Source organism: Montipora capricornis, chromosome 3 (genome assembly GCF_036669925.1).
Source record: "Montipora capricornis isolate CH-2021 chromosome 3, ASM3666992v2, whole genome shotgun sequence".
Lineage (NCBI taxonomy): Eukaryota > Metazoa > Cnidaria > Anthozoa > Scleractinia > Acroporidae > Montipora > Montipora capricornis.
In genome coordinates, this window is record NC_090885.1 from 38,282,892 (window position 1) to 38,299,292 (window position 16,401).

General features: G+C 39.7%; 2 protein-coding genes across 4 annotated transcripts in view; both read left to right on the forward strand.

Moving 5' to 3' along the window:
- Positions 1-207: 207 nt before the first annotated feature.
- Positions 208-16,401, forward strand: part of LOC138043064 (polycomb group RING finger protein 5-B-like) — a 30,975-nt gene continuing 14,781 nt past the window's right edge. The window contains exons 1-5 of one of the 3 annotated variants that reach the window (XM_068889177.1): positions 210-615; positions 1,409-1,520; positions 7,860-7,962; positions 9,748-9,803; positions 15,132-15,215. In XM_068889177.1, coding sequence (XP_068745278.1) covers positions 601-615; positions 1,409-1,520; positions 7,860-7,962; positions 9,748-9,803; positions 15,132-15,215 — 370 coding nt within the window. In that variant the 5' untranslated portion in view covers positions 210-600. Of the gene's footprint in view, positions 616-1,408; positions 1,521-7,859; positions 7,963-9,747; positions 9,804-15,131; positions 15,216-16,401 lie in introns of all 3 variants that reach the window. The other 2 variants (XM_068889176.1, XM_068889178.1) reach the window with 2 other exon arrangements.
- Positions 10,858-13,917, forward strand: LOC138043063 (endoribonuclease ZC3H12A-like). The gene has a single exon (XM_068889175.1). The coding sequence runs from the start codon at positions 11,382-11,384 to the stop codon at positions 13,668-13,670; it is 2,289 nt and encodes a 762-aa protein (XP_068745276.1). The 5' UTR covers positions 10,858-11,381; the 3' UTR covers positions 13,671-13,917.

Consider the following 16,401-nt stretch of genomic DNA (forward strand, 5'->3'; position numbering starts at 1 on the left):
ATGATGATTAATTTCCTTCGCTAACAATTTAGATATATTTTATCTGTAATTTGTCTTTATTGTAGAATATTTCTTCTGTTACTTGAAGACTCTAAATGAAACATTTGCTGGATAAACTTGAAATCAAACAATAGAATGTCAAGCCGACTTGCATATTCAGCGGCCGGTTGCATTGCTGGTCATTGCTACTTGTTTTAATTATAAGTTTATCGGTAAAAGTAAGAGACGCGTTGAATTAAAGGACGATCATCATTGTCATAAACCATTTGTCAAAATTTGTGACGGGAAGTTATCCTATTTTCGTTTTAACAGCGGAGAGATGTAAATTAATGTCGAGGTCTCCGTTATTCTTCACCAAGCGAGCAAGAATTTTGAGACGATTTGTTGCGAACGTTACTCGTAAAGAGACCTTTTAGAACGCCGTGGGCGATTTTTCTTTAAATACGCACTTCCTTTTTCCTTGATTTCCTGACAAATACGAACTCGGCTGTTCATCCGGGATTCTCTGTCACAGGAAACCGCAATCCACAATGCGCGATCAAGGTTTGTCAATAGCACTGAATCTTCATCGTGGTAGGCCTGAAACTCCACCATTCGGAAATGGCAATTTTACGGGTAAGTATTCCCTGAATCTGCCAATCATTCATCCCTTTTCAAGAATCTTTGTATGCAGAACAATGTTCGCAGACTTCCTTCCCGTGAAAATGAATCTGTGACTGTGAGCGAGCGCAAACAAACTTAGCCGTTTGGCTTGTCTGCGCATCGTTTTAAAGCTGCCAATGTTACACTCTGTCTAGATTGGTCATGCGTTAATCATGCGGGCAAATTTTCACCTAGCGGAAAAGCTAAAGGACAGGGTATAGCTTATAAATAATGCCATTTGGCTTGAAGAAACTAGGCTGGTTTTTAATTATGTAATATAAGGCTTTGAACATCAAATGCATGCTCTAGACCCTTGTTGGTTTTAGTCAGGAACTTCACTGGCATTTCCTTGGAATGAAGAGAAATCCTCTTTCAGTCAAAGAAGCGATAACAAGGTGTGAATTGTGAACAGAGCAGAGCTGTGATCAAGAGAATCTGCGAACTGAATTCAATCACCGAAGATAGTCGATTCCTATCAGTTTAGTATTTAACGTGAATCGGTTGCAACATGCCTAAGAAAAAGCCAATTAAGATTGCTCATTATCCGTTACTCAAGTAAGATCATCTAGATGTTGACACAAATTTTCGAATGAGTTTATTCGGGCTTACAACAATTCACTCTAAGATCTTTAATGTTGACCAAAAGAGAACTGAGTATTTTCTTAGGAAAGTGTGATTCTCGTGTGAAAGGTGACGGCAATTGGGACAAATCAGTAATGTTGTCATGTCTTTCGGAAAATCCCGCTAAACAATCTGTGTTTTGTAGTCAAACAAGGAGCAAAGAATCAAGCTTGAAGACCTCAACCCGTTCATAACGTGTGAACTTTGCAAGGGGTATTTGATCAAGCCAACAACAATTGCTGAATGTTTGCATACATGTAGGTACTGATACCGTAAGAGCCATAAAAGTTTGTGACGGACTGTGAAAGTGATCCCAAACGTTTCACGCCTCTGGTTCGTTAGGACCCCAAGGCGCAGAAAATTGGGGAAATTAATGGAAAAAAAACGGGCACGGTCGCGTTGGTTCTCGCAGTCGAGATGTTGTGCCCCAAGGCAAAGTGACAGATGTTCATTTATTATGCACAATCGTCACAGGCTATTTATTTTGTTATTAGTTTAAGTTATCACAGACGCCATGCGTACAGACGCCTACAAATAACACGCTCGAAAGCTGTCATTTTGTGTGGCACGCGCGTAGACAATGTGAAGAGGCTTTGTGTAATCTTTCTCCTCACACCTTTATCATTTGCAAGAACTTTGCCCGCGAAAACAACCAGGGATTGGTCTTCTTTGAAAATCGATTATCGCTTTTGTACATACCCCAGGCTGGATTTTGACAGCTACAAGTGATATCTTTCGCACTTCAGCGAAGTGTGATTAAATTTAATTACTTTCTATAAAGTTTTTCGTTTTGTATATGTTGCTCCGTTTTGCATACAAATTAGATGGACTGTTTCTTCGTCTTATTCTCAGCAGTTCTGGGCGCATTTCTACCGCTTTTTGGGTTTATTTGGGGCTCTTAAATAACATCGTGAATGGATTAAGTTGTAGCGCTATTTGAATGGAGTACCAGCCCCGGGGAGACAAAATTGCACAATATAATGGTGCCCTGCGGTTACGAACTTGTTTGTGCTATAATCCAAGCATTGAAGAGTATGTAAGCCTTTATTCATTCGCGCAAATGTGTTTAATCCACATTGTAAGACAAAAGAAAGTTCGCCTGTTTTGAATCGAGAATCAATTTTTTGTTGTAATCTATCTTCCCTGCTGTGCTTTCTTCTTGTTACGAGTCAAAACAAGAAAACACGTTGTCAGCTTTCGGAACAAGGCGATTACACAGTGAGATAACTTTATCATAAATGTAAACAACATGTACTCACAAGATCATCGCTTTTCTTCAAATCTTGATAATTCGATGGAAAGGGTTAGTCGACAAAAATGTTGTAATTTGAAAAGCGAACATCTTTATAAAACCCGTCGTGATTAGCTACAAATTCAGAGACGCTGAACCTCGTAAATTCAATTGAAGTGTGTCAATGGTTTTCAATACCTTTAAGTGGGCTTTGCATATTCTAATCTTCAATCTTTGAGTTTGAATTCCAAAGTTTAACTTTAATCTCGTATGAATGTAAAAAATTTAACCTTTGGGGTTGAGATTTATCTATTCCTCTTTATTCGGTATTTTCTGTCGTGACGTATTTCTGAAATAACATGGCAAAGTTCTGCGAAGATTGAAGCAACACTAATCCTATAGGAACATCAGTTTGCTGTGAATTTTGCATGGATTTTCTTGCGGGATAGAGATGAAAGAATGGTATGTGTTTAATCAACCAAAGCGTTTTGCTAATCTCTTCAAACAAGAACTTATCTCTTTATCAGATTACTAATTTTAAAACCGCAGATTATGTTTAATGGAGTCTCGACGGCACCATTTGCCGAAACAGGGTAACACACTCATTGCTATAGACGTTTTTGATAAATGTTCCTTGAAATCGCGATCTTTCGACTACATGTCGGACACGCCGAATGTGAAAAAAAGTTTGTCTTTTTTTTTCGTCTTTTTGTCGACACTGAACTCGTGAATTACGGATAAATTACTGTTTAATTGCTTTTATCTATGTGACATGTTGATTGCTCGGATGAAAGGACTTTGTGTCAAACAATTTTGCATTCAACAGTGCAATTGCTTTTTACACAGAGTGTTGAGTACTTTTTCTTTGGTTTCATTGGCCATGAAAATTAGGGGAGCGATCAATTAAGTTCATACACACATATACATAAATAAATTATTAGACAACTGATGCAAAAATTGAACGATTCACTTGGCGAAGAAGCGGCTTTTCTTGGGGAGACTTGAAACCGGAACGACTTAGGGCGTATTTACATGAGACTGAGACGAAGTCAGATCAGCATGAGTTTGTATAGGCCTCCAAACATTTCTTTTTATGCGTTTACATGAGACTGGCCTGACAATGAACTCTGAGACCGGACTGACTTTGTCTCCGTTGCTGAACCGAGACGAGTAATTCTCATCCCGGTCTGAATTCGTACCGGGTCCAGAAATTTCACTGAAGCCAGTATGCTTTTGGATCAGTCTTATACTTATTACAAAAAAAAAAACATATCGTCTCATCCCGAAACCAGGCACCAAGCATCTCGTCCCGGTTTCATGTAAACAGCTACAAAAATTTTATGCCGGCACAAGTTCATACCGGACTGACTTCGACCCGGTCTCATGTATAAATACCTTCTTAGATTGTAAAAAGACTGATTTACTTCACGGTGGAATTTTTTCAGGACGTTTTACTCAAAATCCGCAGAAAACATTGAGCGAGCAGTTGACCTGTGAAAGAAATATAATGAAAGATCCACATCATGCGTTTTTTTTCATTATAGCTGCTGACGGCGGGCTATCACTCCTGGTCGGACTTGAATATCAGGAGGACTTAGCCTCCAGGTCAAATGGATTAAACCTCCCAGACTTATCTTTTGTCTGACGGGAATTTAAGTATGATAGATGGATATGACTTCTAAATCCTCGCATTATAGCTGGGAACAAAATGGGGCACTGTAGTAAATAGAGAAGCCAAGGTTAGGCCAGCTGTTAAGAATTGTGGCATGCTAACGTTAACGGTTGAATATCGATTCAGTTAATGTTTTTTGGTGATACATTAAGGTCTAGCCATGTTGCATGTTTGTTGATGGTATATGAAATGTCGCGTTGGCCTTTCGTCTAGCCGCCTAGGCCACAAAGCGTGAGTAATCCTCGCATAGCACTCTTCATTATTCATTTTGGGAAGGGTCAGTGTCCTATAAACCAGCTCAGAGTTTCAAGAAACGAATGTGCGCGTCGGGATAAAAAAAGCTTCTAATTGTCTTTTTTGTTCTTGTAAATAGCTACAAGAATTTGCATTAGGAATCTTTTGGTTTTTGCTGCCCGCACAGGGCATCCTCCTATTTCTGCCCTGATATCTCGCGTCCCAGACCCCACTGCGTACAAAGTCTGCGATTGGTGAACTCAGTGTTATGTTTGACAGACTTGAGTCTGCGATTGCTCATAATGTTGTGTTTGAGTACATTCGTTGATGTGAAAGGAAGCGTTTGAAGGGAGTGTTATATATTAACTCATTGGTGCAAAGGGAAGCGTTCGAAGGGAAGCTTTTTCTTAAAAACGGTAAGTTACTCGGTAGCTTGTCATATCAGGTGTAAATTTAAGTATTTCGGGAAGTATTCATCATGGTAGCGAACGTTTAATCACGTTTTTATAGCAGTTTATGAGAAGAATAATTATTGTTGATAATGATTTCATCAGAATTTATTGCAAGTAATAGAAATCTACAATGAGTGAAAAAAAAAAAAATCAAATGTACCAGTAAAAATAAATCGTTCAAATCAATATTACTCTTGTTTGCGAAGTTTTAAAAACGCATACGTCAAGATAAAAAACAAGGCTTAAATAAAAACTACAAAAGAATTCCACTTCAAACTTGCTTATTTCTACGACATTAATTTACTATTTTTATCGAACCATCTCCAACACCATGTGATATCTTCATGTCTCACGTCCACAATCGTTCTCCACATGGGGTAGCACTTCACTTCCAATAGGGAACCCCTAGTTTAAAATATGTCCTTGCTCAGTTTTAACCAGAATCCCGAACGTTTTTTGAAACGCTGAACTCGCTTATAGCGATATTTCTTGTTTACAAACATTTACATCTCTTTGATATTCCAATTACCATCCAAGGAACAAAAGAAGTCATTGTTTCAACAGCTTTTAGGTTCTCGTTGGCATATATAACAATGGATGACGTCACAAGAAACATCGCTATTGCAGTTAGCCTTGGGGTAAACCTGTGCTTTTTTGTTGTTGCATTTTAAAAAGATGGAAACAGAAGCGAATCAAATAGGTTTAGCCCGACTTTCCCGTGGTAAGGTATTTTTCTCTGTTGTGGCCTCCTTGTCTTTAAAATCTCTAAATTGTCCAAACGCAACCTCTTCCTCTACACAAAAATGGCAAAGCGGAGTTTTGTCAAATGTCAGGGACGTTTTGTATCATGTGGTGCTCCAATCTTGAGATATCCCCAAAATGTAAATAAGTTGACGGCGAGTTATGTATTTGAGAAATACTTTTAAACCAGTTTGGATCGTTAGGTTCAGAAAATTGTAAATTACTGAGCAAGGAAAACCATGCATTGAAAGCATAGCTGAGGATAAAAGTTCTATGCCTGGCAAATTACCAAAGTTGCGAGTTAGTTTCTGTTTAACTTAAAAGTTATTTATGAGTTATCTGACGTTCTGGATTGTAGAGAAGTTTTTCGCTATTGTCGAGTTGAAACCTTTTTCAATAGTACTTTTAGCATTTTTGCTCTGTGACGTGCATATTCATAATTTTTTTCGCTGGATTTCCATACACCTTTTTCGAAAATGGCCTCCATTTAAATATTCTTTTGTTTTTATTCAAGTTAGCCCTTGATGCCTCGTTCTTAAGCTAAAAATTCAAAAGACTATTTTGCTTTGAACGAGGCATCAAGATCTAATTTGAATAAAAACAAAAGAATATTTAAATGGCAGCCATTTGGAAAAAGGTGTGTTGCTGAAAACGTGTCAATGAACAATATATTATTTTAGTATAATTACACGGGTGATTATTGAAAATTCTCTGCGCTGATTGGCTGCCGTTCAGGTGATTATTACGGGATAATCACCTAGCGGTTTTTCAAAATGGCCACAAGCCCTTTTGTCGAGGTGACAGACGAAGAAATTAATTCTTTTAAAGAAAATGTATATTTTTCAAATAATTCCCTGTGAAATTATGCTAAAACAATTATTCACCTCAGGCTCGGTGAAAACCTCGACTTCGTCTCGTCTTGGCTCCCTGATTTCGCTAGCCTGTAGGTTATTTCAGGGGGCCAGCTCCATTCCTAAAAAGAATAAAAAGGGATAGAGAAAGAGGAAAAAAAAAGGAAAAAGAGAGAATTAATGGAGAGAATTAATACAAAAAAGTATATATATATATATATAATATTGTAATTTACAATACGTAATTTGGAGAAAATAAACTTCTTATGAAGTTTGAAAAAAAGGTTTTTATTCACGATATTCACCTCGTCGTCGGCGAATAATTGTTAACTATTTCGGATACTGATCCATGAGACAGCGGAAATCTACGAGATTTCTAGCCAACAATCTTTGTTTTGTGTCAAACGGAAAAGTATCGACGGACATAATGGATTACAGCAATTGTCTTCCTGACAATGTTAGTGCCATAGGGGAAAGCTCCTTTAACAACGTTCTCCCGTCACCGCTATCGGAGGCTCCTTTTACTCAAAACACGCGTCCTTTCTTTAAAATTGGTTCCGATTTCCATTTTGCTGGGCAGTATTTTGAACTTTTCTGCCTCATTTAGAGTTGGGAATATTGTGTTAAGTCATGAAAACCTATATATTACTGAGAGTTTGTAATAAAATATATGTCGAGTATTCATGCTCCTCAAAAGCCACAAGCTCCCCAAGTTCTTTCTGTTTGTTGTATGAGGTGGGCTAATGATGGGCTAATGATGTCCGTGGAAGCGTAGCACCGTACCACTCCAAGTGTTATGCAACTACATTGTTGGCGGTTGTACTTAGGAAGTTTTATCGCTTGCGCGAAGAGTTTATAATATAGTCGTCGTAGCCCACGTTTCCCTGCGAAGGCTTTTTTCCACAATGCGGCTCGTGAGAAAATTGATGCCCCGCTAGAAAGTCTCTTCCGGCGGAGCACTCCTCTCGCACTGGAACGCTTGCTTCATAGGTTGTTTATTTTTAGAGAATGCACCGCGTAATTAACGAGGCGTCCTTTGTGCGGGATTGATAAAGATCTACTTTGAGAGACGTACAGACCAAACAAACGCCGAATTAAAAAGCCGCCACATTGCCAAAGGGGGCTGCACAACTAAAAGTGTGTTGGGATGATAGGGAGTGTAGAAAACAGCTACTGATACAGCAATCATAAAGGCAATGCCTCAATGTGGAGAGCGCATTTTAATCACATCTTCGGCAATAGATTCAAGTTTTTGATAACCACGTGGGAACAGTGGATACAACATGAACAACATAGAATGATTGCGAAATACTTAGGAAAACACTAAATTATATACAATCTATCATGAAGGGCTGCAAGGTTATTTATTTAAGTAGCCGCTGCGGTAGTCCGTAACTTTTATCCTTTTTCTTCAGTCTGTAGAAGTTGCATTGTACAGTTTTTACAAGACAGCGAAGAAAATATCTGTCCACAATGCTCCACAGTTATTCATGAAACAAACCCTTTTGAGATGCTACGGTAGGTAAAACACGGATACTTCAATAATAGCGGTCTGTTTTACACCTTGTAATTTAAGGAATGTTAAGCACGCGTGTCATAGTGACGTCATCTTACAGTGAAGGGAAACCCCTCTTCACGCACTTAATGACTTTCGTAACGCTTTCTGAAATTGCCTTTTAAGGCTGGTTCCAGCCTTGTTCAGCAGCAGCCATCAGGAAGTAACCAGTTGGTTAGAGTTTCATTTAAACTGAAGAAAACAAACTGTACGATGAAACAAATATCAGTACATGGAAAGCTCTTACTTGGTTTGTATAACACTCGTGGATTTTGACTCACAAAATCCCTAACCCTAACCCTAACAAAGTGCCTATGAACCAGGGAGCCGGTTCAAACAGTTCAACCCTTAGTTACTTTTCTCTCGCTAACTCGAAACACAATCGAGTTCCACTAGGAATTGATCCCGTAAATTTACCAAACTTTTACCCTCAAATGCGTAAACTTTCCAATGTCAGGGGCACCCAACGTCAATTGTCGGAAAATATCTGTTCGGAAGACGATTTGAGATCTAGAATTTTCGGAACATTTGTTGTAAAATTCCTTGCTTGCCTGCCTGTCCTAGGATTTTCGAACATCTAAAACATGGCATAATTGCCCATTTTTAACGGATTTTTACCCTAAAAAGGTCACCTAGAATTTTCGGGAGCCTTTTCCCTGGCTGAAATTTTCGAAAAGGTAAGTTTTGATCCCTATAATTTTCGGATCACTTGACTTTCAGCTAGGGAATCCGAACAGATGAAAAAATTTTAGCGGATAAAAATATGGCTATATCTGTCGTTTAAATACTAAAATGCGTTTAACAAGGCTATGTTTAAGTGGTTTTGAACTATATTCTCGTTGGGTGCCCCTGCAAGGTCAAGCGAAATCCAACTCAAATTGACTAATAACGATTGTTTCCCGATATAATACGGGTAAAATCATTGCTTTAAACAGCTGCTTCAAGGAACACCGTTTATACGACGTCGCCCCCACCCACATATAAAATAACATTCGCTGATGAGACTGAGCTTGGTTGACGACAGAATATTCCCGTGACACGAGTAATAAAGGACTCTAAATTGAAATCTTAAAATTATTTTTGTTTGGTATCTCGCCAGTTCTTTTTTAATAGAAACCGTCAATCGAATTTGAAAACAACAGGAAAAAAAAAACCTTGATCACGGTGGAAATGGCTTCTTGGCCGCTCCCAACGCTGTAATTAGTAATTAGCGTTATGCACGACAGTGTTCGAAATACACCCATATCTATTTTGATCAAATATTGTCGAAAGTTCCTACATAATTATATTTCCGCAAAAATCGCAGTATTTGGCGGGAAAGCGGAAAATTATTTTTGATGTGCACAGCATTGGCGTTAGTAGTTTCCCTGCACATTTTTTAGAGTATCCGTTCATAGTCTGCGAGATAGTGCCATCGTTTTGCAGTAAAATACAAAATTAAAGCAGCAGATGAGATGGTTTCAAGGCCTTTGATGGTTTAGCGGTCGAGTGGAAGGTATTAATGGCGGTCGAATACAGAGATCAATATTTATTACAGCCGCGAGAGCCCCATTTGGAATATTGATTACCCATCTAAGCGAGAGAAGAGGAACTGCTTATGTCTTCAGGAGGAAAGCACTGATAAATTATTTAACTTTTTCTCCTTCCCTACGTAAGCAGCAAAACCGTTTTGCTGCTTACGGAATCTGGCAGATTCCGCGATTTCTTTTCACACCATTTATGTCTTTTTGCTCCATTTGTACCCGTAGGTCTGATCAAATGTTTGAAGATATTATTTTCAAGTTGGTGCCAGGTCTTCAAGAAAGTAAGCAAATCACCTTTGAATGAATTTAGAGCATATAAAATGCCATATATTTGAACTTCGGAATGAACATGAAGCAAAAGTTTGGAAGCCCTATCGAAGTTTGCTAAGCAACTTTGCATGTTAGCCTAAACGAATCACGGCTTAATCAGTGAACGGGATGTGCGCTGTGCGATTACGAGCGAGCTCAAATAGTATCCCGCTGTAGGTGGTTTCAAATCACCTTTAATAGTTTTTTCCAAATCCATTTTCATCTTTTGTTTGGTTTGTATGGTGGATTACGGTTAATCAAATTATGGTGACAAAGCGTCTCAAGCGTCTATTATCTCTAAACAGATAACCCGTGTCATTAATAAAACAGATTCCGATTTTATCGGTGTCGATGTGTGCTCTTTCTCAACAATGCTGGCTTTGACTCAAGCCCAACCACGGAATTCCTTCCATTGGATCTCATTTTTAGCGTCTGTGAAAAACCAAACCCCCCCGCCTCCAGCTCCCTGCTTCCCTCCCCCACCTCTCCAAAAAAGGAAAAAGCAACGACAAACTGATTTTGATCTAAACACAGATTTGCACATATTTTGTCTTCAGTTCCTTAACAACGTAGAAACTGATAGGCGTACCTTTGTTTTCATCGATATTTTGGACGGTCGATAGGGTTTCAGTTCTTTTTACCACACTGTTTTATGTCTTTTAGAAGGTAGCTAACATTTTGCAGTGATAAAGGCAGATTGGCAATGAAATGGTGTGAATAAGGCTTGGCGAAGAAAAACGATTGAGAAAAAAAAAAAAATCGCAGCCGATCGAGTCGTTCAGTCTTTTTCAACACTTGCGATGTATGAAAACACAGGGAACAATGTTATGGCCGGAATAAATGAACTGTAGATTTTCGGTTTCCTTTTCCGCGCTCGTTAATCAGAGCTATAAATGTGGATAGTCAATACAAAGAAAGCATTGATGTCGGTTAAAAATAGAAATAAGTTCCCCGTTGGATTGCGTTACCTTTGCCAGATTATGATGATTCATGATAAACAACTCTGTTACTATGTTTATTGGTGACCAGACCTCGTGTGAGCCGAGAGAAATGAACTTCACTTTCCAGACTTTTTCGCAGAACACGCCTATTGACAACGCTTTTAAATCTTAAGTAAAATTCCAGTTTTAGCCGTTCTCGGAAAATATCACGAGTTTGTATTTCTTCCAAGAAAATTGTTATGATAAGAGGCTTCATTTTTCATTAACTTATTTTTAACTTGCTGTTTCGCTTGCATTGTCAAGTTATTCGTACTTTGCGATCAAGAAAGGCTGATTTAATCGTGTTGCAGTTTAAAGCGGTGGTAATTTGCATATGGCAAGTTGAAACTTGCCCTTTGCGGCTGATTGATTGATTGGAAAACACCGGAAGACTTAACCTCGGGAAAACCCCGTTGGAGTTGCTGTACTTCGATTGGTTACTGCTATAAATAACATAAAGCGCAAAAACTTCCTTGTTGTGAGTTTTGAAAGTCGAATTGAAAGGAGCAGAACGTCCGCGGATGTCACCTAAAACAAAATCGTGAAGAAGCAAATAAATCGCCTTCGTTAATGGCCAATCATCAAAGTACGGTAGAATTCGTCATCTCAGCCGAAAAAATCAGCATTTTAAAGGAGAATGTTGCAAGAGTGCGTACTTTGTTTGGGGTTGAGGTATCACTGACTGGGCATGTTAATCCACATGACAGAAATCAGTGGGTTTGTCTTGCAGGCGCTACTAAAGAACTTCGTGAAAAAGCAAAGACTTATGTAACTTCGCTTTGCACCAGTAAACCGAAACGCTGTGTCGATTGTGATATACCACCGAGTGTTTTTGAAGACCTGAAAAACGGTAGTGGACGCAGCGACATCGAGAAAAACTCTGGTGCCGTGTTGTCGTTCGACGACTCGAAACCTTTCTTGCAAGGTGAGGACATTCCAATTGCCTTGGCACTTTCTGAAATTGAACATAAAATCGCTGCTTTCGGCGAACAGAAGCAACAAAGCGAGACTTCGGCGCAACCCACAGGAAGCGATGATGTTGAACACGATGCTGAGAACTCTGCCGAAGGTTCGACCTGTGACACAAGAGACATCCCACCTTCCATGAGGGGATTAGCGCGCAAACTCTTGTACAAAGATGAAGAAATTGACGCAGTCATAAAAACTTTTGGAACGGAAATCAATTTTAATAAACTTCTCAACGAACTTGTTAAATATTCCGCATCGACTCATCAGCTCAGTCCTTCTTTAGAGGACGCGAGCATGCTTCCAATCGCACGCGGAAGTTATCCCTCGCGTCGAAACTTGGTCACAAGAGGTGTTTCGCAGTCGGTATCGGCTCGAAACTGTGAACTTCGCGAATTAGCAGACCAGCACGTGAAGCCGCTCCAAGCTGATAATTTGCGACCTATCGTGATCGATGGAAGCAACGTGGCTATGCATCATGGAAATCAGCAGATATTTTCCTGTCGTGGGATAAAGATATGTGTTGAGTTCTTCTTAGCAAGAGGACATAATGACATAACCGTCTTCGTTCCCATGTGGAGAAGAGAAAAGCCTCGTCCTGAAAGTCCCATAACGGAACAAGAAATCCTGGAAGACCTTGCTAGACGAGACATTCTCAAATTCACACCTTCTCGGTGGAGTGGAAATCGCCATATCGTGTGCTACGACGACAACTTTATAGTCGGATTAGCCGAAAAGAACAAAGGGATCGTTGTATCCAATGACAGTTTTCGCGATTTACACAGTAAGAATCCCCTATGGAGAGAAACTATCGATCAGAGGACTCTGGGCTACATATTTTGTGGAGATCTCTTCATGCCTGCGGATGATCCTCTAGGACGATGGGGACCCTCTTTGGATGATTTTCTTAGAAGGGGTTCTGTTACGCATCCATTTATCTGTCCCCACTTAAAAAACTGTACGTTTGGTAACAAGTGCAGGTACTACCACCCTGAGCGAGACACGCAACACCAACGCGAGAAATCCCCGATGAGGAACTCCCCCGAGAATTCCGAACCCTCTTCCACTTGCTCTGCTGGAGTTGGTGTGAAGACATCCCTGAGTCAGTCGCCAAGCAACTCGCATTTGAACTCTGTAAGAGACCCTAGAGTTTCCTCGCAACCTCAAGTTGAGCAGCCACCTTTGGATGTTGTTTCCACCATCAGTAACTCATCAAACTCACCAAAAACAGCTTCATTGCATGAGAATACTCCAAACCGTCACGTAAGAGATCCTAGGGTTTCCATCCCGACTTACCAGTCGCGTTTTGACCATCATACCAGGCCTCACGACATTGTTGCCCGTGGAAGAGGCCAAGTTGGCGCAACTGGTTCGTCGTACGACTCTCGCACTCCTCAGTTCAGTGGCGAACCGTATTACCCGGCTTATTTTGGTGGAAATGTTTACAGCGACTACTCCCACCCAGTTGCTTCAGATTACTCGACCAGGCACTTGCAGTATCAGGATCACGTATACCGTCCTGAGTTAACCCAGTTTCCTCCACTTCCACCCGCCCAATGGCTGCCATATCCTCAACATCAGATTCTTCCACCTGTCGGTACGGGATATTTCGCGGGTACGGGACAGTGCAGTTACAGAGGAGCGTATTATGAACCTGCACAAGGTCCATATGATAATTTTAAAGGCCTGAGACCTCGGGATCAAGTGGACAGTGGCACTAAGTCGGAGGAGAGTTGCACAATCGACGAACAATTTGACTCTATAGTTGAAAAGTTGGAGGAAGTTTTTGAGCTTGACAAAGAGACGGTCATTCGTGTTCTTCTTGATCACCCGATAGACTTCGCAAATGACGATATCCATAAACTAGCAGATCTTTTTGTACATAAAAAATGAATTTGCAAATTTCTTTGTATTGTCAAATATCATGTCAAACATTGTGTGTGTCTCCTTGTGTTGCGAAAAGCGTTGCGTTTTGTCAAATCAGTATATCGGGCTCGTCATTTACATTTGTATTTAGCTGTTGTTTGCTTTGCTTTCCTTGAAAACAATTTATTCATAAACTTACTATTTTCACCAGATATATGACTAAAGACATTATTTTAAATACAGTAAAGAAGAAATTTTCAAGTTTATCCGGCCATCTCAGTGCTTGTCTTTCATTTGGGTAGATGTCTAAAACGCAGAATATAATCGAATAAAACCGGCTAACTTTTTCGGCGTTCACGGTGAGAATGTTTTAAGTTTAACACGGTTATCGTCGAAACAACTTTTTCTGCGAGGTTTTCGCGCCGAAATTTTTGAATCCCGAAAGGGAGTTAATGAGATGTGTATTTTTGAAACGGGAAGTGAAAATAACAGTACGTGTTGCAGCGCACTTTACGCCATAACCACAGCTGATTCATTAATTCCCGTATTGTGAGCGTGAGCAGAGAGCAGTTCCTTAATATTCTTGTTGTTATTTAATAACCTGCATTGTATTTTGATTCATGTTATTTTCTTCTCTGTGGATAAAGGGCAACCCCAGCGAAGCATTAAGAATTTGGCCAAATTTGCCTGAAAACGAAAAGAAGGTTACATAACGAGAAACATAACAACAAAGAAATGTAGAGAATAGCGGAAAAAATACGCATGCCAGCTCAAGGAGCTGTTTTCTTGTTTGTACTTGGTGATTGATAAATTTGCCAGAAACAGAAAGCCATCTGTATTTAGCGAGTTCTTTCTTTTATTTTTCAAGGCCTAATCGAAGTTCAATGCAGCCCAAAACCGATCCAAACTTGAATAGCACGACTTGACTTTAAGAGTTCCTGTGTATTCGTTGAAAATGGAGCGTTCAGCATAACAAGGGCTATCGACAAATATAGATATAACGATAATTTGGTGTTTTTCCTTATGGGAAGTGTTTACTGAAGTTACCGGAATACGAAATTGTTCGATAACATCATGTATGCCAACACGTTCGCTAAAATTTAAGGATATATTTTTTCCTTGTTGAGACGGGAATATTGGGACCACAGTAATTGGTTATGCTGTTGTGGCTTCCCTGCCCCACATTTGTTGGGACGAAGTCAAGTAAAATAAAATAAAAAAAATCCGAGCGCTGCTTTGCAGGAGTCGAACGTACGAACCTTCTAGTTCAATGCTCTACCACTGGGCCATTCAATTCCCCCACTATATCACTATACTGCAAAGCATTCAGCATGGCTGCTAAAATTTATTAAAGAAAATTAGGATTCTGCCGTGAAATAACTTTCAGTCATAGATGTCGACCGAGGTACTCGCACAGCTGCATCCAATGGTGGGATGCAGATCTAAATTTAGTGGCGAGACTTCCGTCTATGTTTATTGTCCTCATAGGGGAGAGACGCCGAGAAGAGGAATTCGACAGATCAGTTTGTTCGGGAAAGAGAGAAGTCGGCAGCTTAAAACACAAGCATAAAGGTATCCGTGTTTTGAACGCGAAATTTGCTGATGAGCATCGCTTGGGTGTTGTGTCTTGAGATTCCTTTGGTGTCCACTTGACCGGTAAAAATAAGGGAAATTGATTGATTGATGGCAGAAGTCCCTAACCGCAACCCCTGGGTCTTAGGATTGCGGAGTTGTTGTTTACTTTATTGGCTTAAAGTGCCACTATGATCAAATTTTTACCTTGAAGTAGCATCTTTTAGTAGCATCTTACTACAAAGAATCAAACATTTCTGATGCAAATTGGCCGAGATATCCTTTTTCATCATATTTGATCAAAATTTGGTTGAGAATATGACGCCATCCCTTGACTAATTTGCATATTTTAAAAACTTGAATATCTCTGGAACAAAAAGAGATATTTGAAAATAGTAAAGAGCATTTTTCCTCTCATGCAGGCTACTTATTTATGTCTTAAAATGGCTTCGATAGAAAAGATGGCATTTTCGTCATAGTGGCACTTTAAAAACCATGCTGTTTTGACAATTAGCGTGCTCTTTTCGCTTCAAATTGTTCTACGTAGGTATTTTGGTAGTGATTGGAAGAATTTCTCTTTAAAAATTGAGACATCATTTGAAATGATATCGTGGACGTCACTTGAATTTACTGTATTATTCAAATTTAGCACAATAAACATTGGCCGGACTGACCAACCTCGATTTGTCTCTCCTCTTCCTTTCACGGCGAAGGAATTTGGATGGAACGAGAAGAGCGCGCGATGAAATAATCCAAACTCGAAAATTGATCCTCGCTCATCATTTTTTCGTGGAAGTTCACAGTTCTCGATTAGCGTTTTCTCGAAAAACAACGTAAATGATTCTTAACTACATTTTAACCGAGTTTGAGGTCTTTCCGAGAAAGTCTTGAACCGGGGAAAATTAAACCGGAAGTATCAGGTTTCATATGATTTTTTTTTCGGGCGCCGAAGTTGCTAACAGCTATCAAACACGTGTTTGGCCGAGATGGAATAGTTTGAAGGAAGAGAGGTAGCATTTGTGACCGATTGGCTTACAAAAAAGGTCTTTAAAAGGTCTTTATTAAAGACAGGAGGAACCGACGACCATTGTTCTTTAGTAGGGTATCCGATAACAGGGTAGGGCATTTGAACACCATTTTAGCCCTAGGGGGCGGGAATTTGAACGATCCAAAGTTCAAATTCCCG

Coding starts and splice junctions, on each gene's coding strand:
- LOC138043063 (XM_068889175.1), top strand. CDS start 11,382: ATGGCCAATCATCAAAGTACGGTAGAATTCGTCATCTCAGCCGAAAAA.